General features: G+C 39.3%; 1 protein-coding gene across 1 annotated transcript; it reads right to left on the reverse strand.

The window, feature by feature from the left end:
* Window positions 1-3,965: 3,965 nt before the first annotated feature.
* LOC127552967 (fructose-bisphosphate aldolase A-like) lies at window positions 3,966-5,541 on the reverse strand. Its single transcript, XM_051983311.1, has one exon. It carries the CDS (start codon window positions 5,316-5,318, stop codon window positions 4,206-4,208), a length of 1,113 nt encoding a protein of 370 aa, XP_051839271.1. The 5' UTR covers window positions 5,319-5,541; the 3' UTR covers window positions 3,966-4,205.
* Window positions 5,542-8,487: the final 2,946 nt, after the last annotated feature.

An 8,487-nucleotide genomic window follows, 5' to 3' on the forward strand; every position in this document is an offset into this window, starting at 1 on the left:
TAAACATTTTTCCACATTAGTCATGTTGTAAAAGAAGAATCAGAACAAATGGGAAAACCACAAAAAACCCCCCACAAAAAAGTGAAAATAGTATGCTTCAATTTGTATTCAGACTCAATAGTTTCTCTGGATGTGGATAGCATTTTCTATCATGAGCCTTTTAGATTCAATTGCCTTAAATTATTGTATTGCTAGAAAAGCAAAGCCTATCAAAGTTGATTATCTGTGTACAATGTTCTTCTGGTTTTTCCCATTTTATGTTGCATCAACTTATGTAAGTCTAGGTTTTTCTTAAATCTGTCTGCTCATTGTTTCTTATTGAACAATAGCATTCCATTACATTCATATACCATAAAGATTTATGCATCCATTTCTCAATCCATGGGCAACCTCTTGATTTTCAATTCTTGTTACTTTCAATTCTTTGTGACAAAGAAAGCTGCTATAAATATTTTTGTACATGTGGGTCCTTTTTCATTTTTTAATGATCTCTTTGGGATAGAGAGGTAGGGCTATTGCTGTGCCAAAGAGTATGCACAAATTGCTTTCCAGAATAGTTAGATCAATTCACAATTCTACTAATAGTGTATTAGTGTTCCAGCTTTCCTGAATCCTCTCCAATATTTTTCCTTTCTGCCAAATTAAGCAATCAGATAAATATGAGGTGGAGCTATTTTAATTTGCAATTCTCTAATCAATGATGAGTTAGAGCATTTTTATCTGAATATAGATGGCCTTAATTTCTTCATCTGAAAACTGCCTGTTCATATCATTTGACCATTTACCAAGTGAGAAATAACTTATATTTTAATAAATTAGACTCAGTTCTCTATATATTTTAGAAATGAGGCCTTTATCAGAAATAGTGGCTGTAAAATTTGTTTCCCAGGTTTTTGTTTTCCTTTTAATTTTAGTTGCATTGGTTCTGTTTTTACAAAACCTTTTAAGTTTAACATAATCAAAATTATTCATCTTGCATTTCATAATTTTTTCTATCTCCTGTTTAGTCATAAATTGTTTTCTTCTTTATAGATCTTCTTTATAGATTGTTCTTCCAATATGCTTATGGTATTATCCTTTATGTCTAAATCATGTATCAATTTTGACCTTATCTTGGCAGAGGTGTGAGGATTTTAGTAAGTGCCTAGTTTCTGCCATATTATTTTCTAATTTTTCCAGCAGTTTTTATTAAGTAGTGAGTTCTTATCCCAGAAGCTAGAGGTTTCCGGTAATATTAGGTAATAGTAGATTACTATAGTCATTGACTATTGTATCTTGTGCACCTAACCTATTACCTTTGATCCAACACTTTTTTTTCTTTTAGTCAATACCAACTAGTTTGATGGCTGTCACTTTATAATATAGTTTTAGATATGGTATGGCTAGGCCCCCTTCCTTTGTAATTTTTTTCTTTACTTCCCTGGATATTCTTGACTTTTTATTCTTCCAGATGAATTGTTTTTATTTTCTTGTTCTAAAAAAATATTTTTGGCAGTTTGATTGCTGTGGCACTGAATATGTAAATTAATTTAGGTAGAATTGTCATTTTTATTATATTAGCTTGGCCTACCCATAAACAATTGATTTTTTTCAAGTACTTCTGACTTATTTGTCTGAAAAGTGTTTTGTAATTGTGTTCATATAGTTCCTGGGTTTGTCTTGGCAGGTAGACATCCAAATATTTTGAATTGTCTATAGATATTTTAAATGAAATTTCTCTATTATTTGCTTCTGGGCTTTGTAAGTCATATATAGAAATGCCAATTATTTAAATAAGTTTATTTTATATCCTACTATTTTGTCAAAATTGTTAATTATTTTAAGTGGTTTTTTGGTTGCTTCTCTAGAATTCTCTAAGTGTAATACCATAGTGTCATTTGCAAAAAGTGACAGTTTTATTTCTTCATTTATTTTTTCTAATTCCTTCCATTTCTTTTTCTTCACTTATTGCTAAAGCTAACATTTCTAGAACTAATTGAATAATAGTCATGATAGTAAGCACCCTTGCCTCACTCCTGATCTCATTGGGAAAGCTTCTAGCTTATCCCTATTACATGTGTTTTCTGATGGTTTTAGATAGATACTGCTTATCATTTTAAGGAAAACTCTTTATTCCTGTGGTCTAGTGTTTTAATAGGACTGGATGCTGTATTTTGTCAAAGGCTTTTTCTGAATCAATTGAAATATTCTTATGATTTCTGTTGGTTTTGTTATTGATATGGTCAATTTTGTTAATAATTTTCCTAATATTGAACAAGCTCTGAATTCCTGGTATTAGTTTATTATATTTCATGAACCCAAGCTGATGCCTGTGGTTCAGTTCTTTCCTTTTTGTAATTTCATAAACTGTATTTCTAATAATTCACTTTAAAATTTTACCAGAAATTGTCAGCCCAGACAATAATTCATAATTTATAATTTTAAGTATTTACTCTCTTTGAATATTAGATTCACCCATAACATCTCTCATAAGCATCACAAATCCCTAAATTTACCAGTATATCATGTACCCCTAATCTTACATTCTTACATCACCTTCAGACTTAGTTCATTTAGAAGGAATGAGTTCCTTATTTCTATTCAGTTTAGTTTTCTATTAATCATTTTCTTCTCACTTTGAAGGGCCTTTTCCTTGATATAGAAAATAGAGTAAAATAGGGATTTGAGTAGTTCTGCCTTGACATTCATGATCGTATTCATACCCACTCTGAATCTGTTGCTTTTCCCTTCCTTGATCTTCTTGTACTCAATATAACTTAAAAATCCTTTTTGTTGATTTGATCATTTATTTCAATCCTAAGATAATAATGAGTTTTAGACTTTCTGACATTGTTTAAACTTTAATTTATAAATATATAAAAAAATTATATTCTCAAATACCCTACTCTCCTTTCTGTTGCTTTCACATGTCTTTTAAAAATCTAAGGTCTTCGGTGAGCAGACAGTGCATCTACATTGATCTCTTTAGATCTTTCCCCCATTTATTTCTCATTGGAATCAACTGTGACTGCACCCTCAGAATTACATGGCTTGCTAACTCAAAAGCCCTTTCCCATTTAAAGGCTCAGGTCTGTGGGGATTAAAATGATCCCACCTACAATAAAAGAAGCTGAGGCAGATCTCTGAGTCAATGACACTTTATTAAAGGGTCCATAGTCCCCTCTAATGAAGTGGACTTCAGATCTTCCTCACAAACTGAGATAACTCCTCCTTCCAAGATTGTTTTTATAGGGCTAGATGGCAAGTCATTCAAGTACAACTATACCAAATGGATAATAGTTCCATTGATTGACATGTGATGCATAAGATAAAATAAAGAAAATAATATGTCAGCAGGGGTCACAAGTTGGGTGAAGCAAGAAATATTTCCACATAAGATAGACATCTTTAGGTTATCTCTTTAGGTATGGCAGGAGGACATGGTCCAAGCTATTATAATGACATAAGTCATCGTAAGATGGTCACCTTCTCTATTGAACAAGTGATTGGTCTGGAGGTACAAAGACATTTTGGGGGATTTTCCAGGTAGTTGTCATCTCAGCCGAACTGGGCTTGGTGGTCACCATGACAAGGAAAAACAAAGGTGGAGGGCCTTTAATTAATTTTCTATAATTAAGCAAATTAACTTACAATCTGCAGCTCACAGCTCTGGGGCCTTATATACAGAACTTGGAAATAATTCTGTCAGATTGATTAATATTGATTGGAATAGAGTAGGGGTCCAAATAAATCATCTCTCACAGTCAAGTCATAGGATTATAGTTATCCTGTTTTTGAACTCTTTGAAATCTACTTTACTAAGATACCAAACAGACTATCTAGCGTCCTCCCCCCTATCTATCAGAAATTCAAAAATGGCTCATCCTCAGATTCCCAAGGTTCCTATTATTTCCACTTCAGCCAGTTCAGGTCCAGAATTCTTATTCACCTTCTGAAGGATGAAATGATCAATAGTGCAAGTCAGCAATTTATCGCCTGCTCTGCTTTTATTTTTATTTTTCTTGTTGGTGTTAAATAGTTATTTAGTGGTGAAGGTGGATTGCAAAGAAGTCACTCTGTTCGTGCAGAGCTACGGGACAAGGCGCAGGTTAGAAAGAGTGATCGGAGAGGTCAACACAAAGATTTGGATCCTAGTCTCTGCTCGTGATGGACATATGTTGGATAGTCTTCCCTTACTGGGGTCCGCTAACGTGGACGGCTCTGATTTAAGGAGCAATATTGGGGTTGTTAGAGATGTAGACGGAGATGAAGAGTGACTCACTGCCATGGGACGCTCCCCTCGGAGAGGGTGCGCAGTACTTGCCTTCGCTGGCTTGTCCCACGGCTTTGGCCCTTTTGATGTACTCCAGTTGGGCCATCTTGGCGCTGCACTCCCGCCCTCCCCAGACTTTGGCGGCAGATGCCTGCAGAGGTCGGCCGTAAGAGAAGGTCAGGATCCACGACTTGGGCAGGCAGCATTTGTTGATGGCGTTGAGGAGCAGAGTGGAATCCTCCTCGGACTGACCCCCCGACATGAAGGCCACGCCGGGCACCGCGGGAGGCACCGTGTTTCGCAGAGCTGTGATAGTCGCTGCTGCGGATTCATCCGGGGGGTACTTCTGGGCGCAATCGTGGCCCGCCGTTACCATGTTGAGCTGAAGCACAGTCCCTTCGAGGTAAATGTGGTGGTCGTTCAGAGACTTGTATACAGCAGCCAGGACCTTCTCCGCGATAAACTGAGAATGGTTCAGGTCATGGTTTCCCTCAGAGAGGATGTCCGGCACGATCAGGGGCACCAGACCGTTCTGCTGGCAAACACTGGCGTAGCGGCCCAGCACGTTGGCGTTTTCCCAGATAGCAAGAGGAGAGGGCGTGTTCTCCCCGATTCTCAGCACACAACGCCACTTGGCAAAATCAGCTCCATCTTTCTTGTACTGGGCGCAGCGCTCGGCCAGGCCATCCAGCCCTTGGGTGGTGGTTTCGTTATTGGTCCCCGGCAGGGGTACCACGCCCCTGTCCACCTTGATGCCCACGACAGCATCCTTGGCCTTGATGACCTCTGGGAAGGGCCGGCCATCATCACACTTTTGATAGAATGTCTCATGGGAAAGTATGATCCCTCCGATGTAGTTGCGTATTTCGTCATCAGCGGTCACAAACAGCTGGCGGTAGAGGCGCCTGTTGTCTTCGGAGTTCTCCACGCCCAGACTAGCAAGCCTCTTGTTCATGGTACAGAGGGACTCATCTAAAACCATAATTCCCTTGCCCGGAGCGATCATGCGTTTAACAATCTCGCAGAGCTCCTTCTTCTGATTCGGGGTCAGGGATAGGGTAGGCATGTTCGCTCTGAAGGTGCAGCTTCTTGTTGGGGAAGGAGACTCGGGAAGGAGCCTTGGCCGGTCTTGGGAGATGGGACTAGATGGTGAGCTTGTGGGAACTAACGAGACTGCCGACGCCCCGAATCCGAACCTCGGAACATTCCAAAACCGAATGAGGGCTATTGAATCTAGAGAGGGCAGAGCGAGGGAGCATTTGGACCGTTTAAAGGAAGCTCAGGGAGAAGGTGAGCTTACTTGTTTTTTATCTCTAATCTCTCCTTCTTTCCTTCCCCTGTTCTTCCTTTCTTCCTTTCCCCTTCTTCTCTTCTTTTTTTCCCTCTCTCCTCCCTCTCTCCTTTCTCTCCTTCCTTCCTTCCTTCCTCTTTTCTTTCCTCCCTCCTTTCCTTCCTACCTTCCTTCCTCGCTCCCTCTTTCTTTTCTTCTTCATCCCTCCCTCCTTTCCTTCCTTCCTTCCTCTTTTCCTTCCTCCTTTCCTTCCTTCCTTCCTCTTTTCCTTCCTCCCTTCCTTCCTTTTTCCTTCCTCCCTCCTTTCCTTCCTTCCTCTTTTCCTTCCTCCCTTCTTTCCTTCCTTTCTTACTCCTTTCCTTCCTTCCTTCCTTCCTTCCTTCCTTCCTTCCTTCCTTCCTTCCTTTCTTCCTTACTCCCTTCCTTGCTTCCTTCCTCCCTCCTTTCCTTCCTTCCTCTTTTCCTTCCTTCCTTCCTTCCTTCCTTCCTTCCTTCCTTCCTTCCTTCCTTCCTTCCTTCCTTCCTTCCTTCCTCCATTCCTTGCTTCCTTCCTCTCTCCCTCCTTTCCTTTCCTTTCCTTTCCTTTCCTTTCCTTTCCTTTCCTTTCCTTTCCTTTCCTTTCCTTTCCTTTCCTTTCCTTTCCTTTCCTTTCCTTTCCTTTCCTTTCCTTTCCTTTCCTTTCCTTTCCTTCCTTCCTTCCTCCCTCCCTTCCTCCCTTCCTCCTTTTCTTCCTTCCTCCCTCCTTTCTTTTCTTCCTCCCTCCCTCCCTTCTTTTCTTCCTCCCTCCCTCCCTCCCTCCCTCCCTCCTTTCCTTCCTTCCTTCCTTTTTTACTGTATCCCTCCTTTCCTTCCTCCCTCATTTCCTTCCTTACTACCTTCCCTCCTTCCTTCCTTCTCTCCTTCCTCTCTCCCTCTTCCTCTCTCTGAGTTTCTCTCTCTCTCTCTCTCTCTCTCTCTCTCTCTCTCTCTCTTCTCTTTCTCTCCCTCCCTTCCTCCTTCTCCCCCCCCCCCTCTTTTTTTGGAAGGGGAGAGAACATTTTTATTCATCCAACTATGATTGGTAGTGAGCCTTGGGAGTCAGGGTGCAGATCCTCTCTATGGACTCCTTAGAAGATGTGTTTGCTCCTCTCTAGGACCTCTGCCCAACTTAGGTAGGCGAGGGCTAGGTGTGCACTGAGTAGCTGGAATGAGCAGGAAGGTTTCCTTTGTAGCCAAGCAGAATGCTCAACACATAGTAAGTGCTTTTTGATTGGAAAATCAAAGATACTGAGACTGAGACAAGACACTGAGAGACTGAGATCCAATAGAAAGATTCAAGAAAAGATTCTAGGGATAAAGAAAAGAATAGAGTTGTAGTAGCCTAGCCCTGGGCTTTTAACATTGTTGTTTGTCCTTCCTTTTGGAAAAGGACCAAGACATCAGGGAGGTGATGCCATGACATATAATTGAATTGAATTTAAGTGAGGGAGGGCTGCATAGTCATCAGACTAATTTTCTTTTCCAGTGCTACCCGCCTTCCCAACAATTAACAACGAATGGTTTCTGCTTTCTTTTTAAAATTGAATATTTTATTTCCCCCAATTACTTGTAAAACAATTTTTTTTTAGCATTTATCTTTTAAAAATTGAGTTCCAAATTCTCTCCTTTATTCTCTTTCTTCCCTTCTCCCTTTTTGATTGGGAAGGCAAGCAATTTGACATAGGTTATGCATGTGTAGTCATGTAAAACAGTTCCATATTAGTCATGTTGTGATAGAAAACACAGGCAAAAAACCATCCAAGAAAAATAAAATGAAAATAGTACATTTTGATCTGCAGTCAGATTCATCAGTGTTTTTATCTTGAGCTGGATAGCATTTTTCATTATAAATCTTTTAGACTGGTTTTGGATCATTTTATTCCTGAGAATAGCTAAATCATTCACAGTTGATTAGCATACAATATTGCTGTTGCCATAAACAATGTTATGCTTATTTCACATAATTTCTCCATTCAAGGAGTTTATAGTCAAATAAGGAAGATACTATGTGAGCAACTATGTACCAACTTGATTTATACAGGATAAATTGAAGATGATCTCAAATGGGAGGCACTAAGGTTAAGAAGGACTGGGAAAAGCTTCATGTAGAAGGTGAGACTTCAGTTGAAACTTGAAGGAAATTAGGTAAACTAGTATATCCTAAGAGAACATGGCACTTCTCTTACTGATCTCTAGTAGCTAAAACTGCTTCCTAGATGAAAGGCAGGCTATTCAGTTGAGTTGCCTTCGCCTTCTTGGTCTAGTGAGTGGAGAAGTAGCTGGATATTTTTTTTCTTTTAGTGCAGTTTCTCTTTGTTAGACTTCTAGTGCAATAAAGGACATCAGGAGGGGATTTATTGCTTCCTCTTTCTCTCAGAAGCATTGAATAAATCACTTAACTTTATTAGTTAAGTGTCTCAGATTTTTCAATGGTAAAAATTATTATATTAAAAGAATGAATGTGAAAGCATTAAGTGCCTACTGTATACCAAGTTTTGGGATCCATGTACAATTTGAGACAGTCCTTGAACTCAAGAAGTTACCCTCTAATGGAGGAAGTTATATATGAAAAGAAATGGTGGCCAGGGAGGGGGTTTTGGTTTGGGAGTCATAAGAGAGTAGGTGGAATCACAGAGTATTTGAGATTCTTTCCAGTTCTGAATTTATGAACCTGTCATCTTAACTTCTTGGTATGATCATTTCTTATGATGGGTTAGTTAGGAAGAACTTTGGTTAATGAATGACTATATTTTCCTGAAACTGTTAAACCTCCGTTTGTGACTAATACTATTTCATTACAAAAGCTATCAGGAGCTAGATTAAATTCATACACTATAGGTGTTGATCAGCCATGTCCTATTCTTCATGACCCCCCTTTTTTTTGTTAGCAATTCTTATTTTCTCTATTTAATATTTTATTTCCCCC

This window comes from Antechinus flavipes, chromosome 3 (assembly GCF_016432865.1).
Source record: "Antechinus flavipes isolate AdamAnt ecotype Samford, QLD, Australia chromosome 3, AdamAnt_v2, whole genome shotgun sequence".
In the NCBI taxonomy this organism is placed as follows: domain Eukaryota; kingdom Metazoa; phylum Chordata; class Mammalia; order Dasyuromorphia; family Dasyuridae; genus Antechinus; species Antechinus flavipes.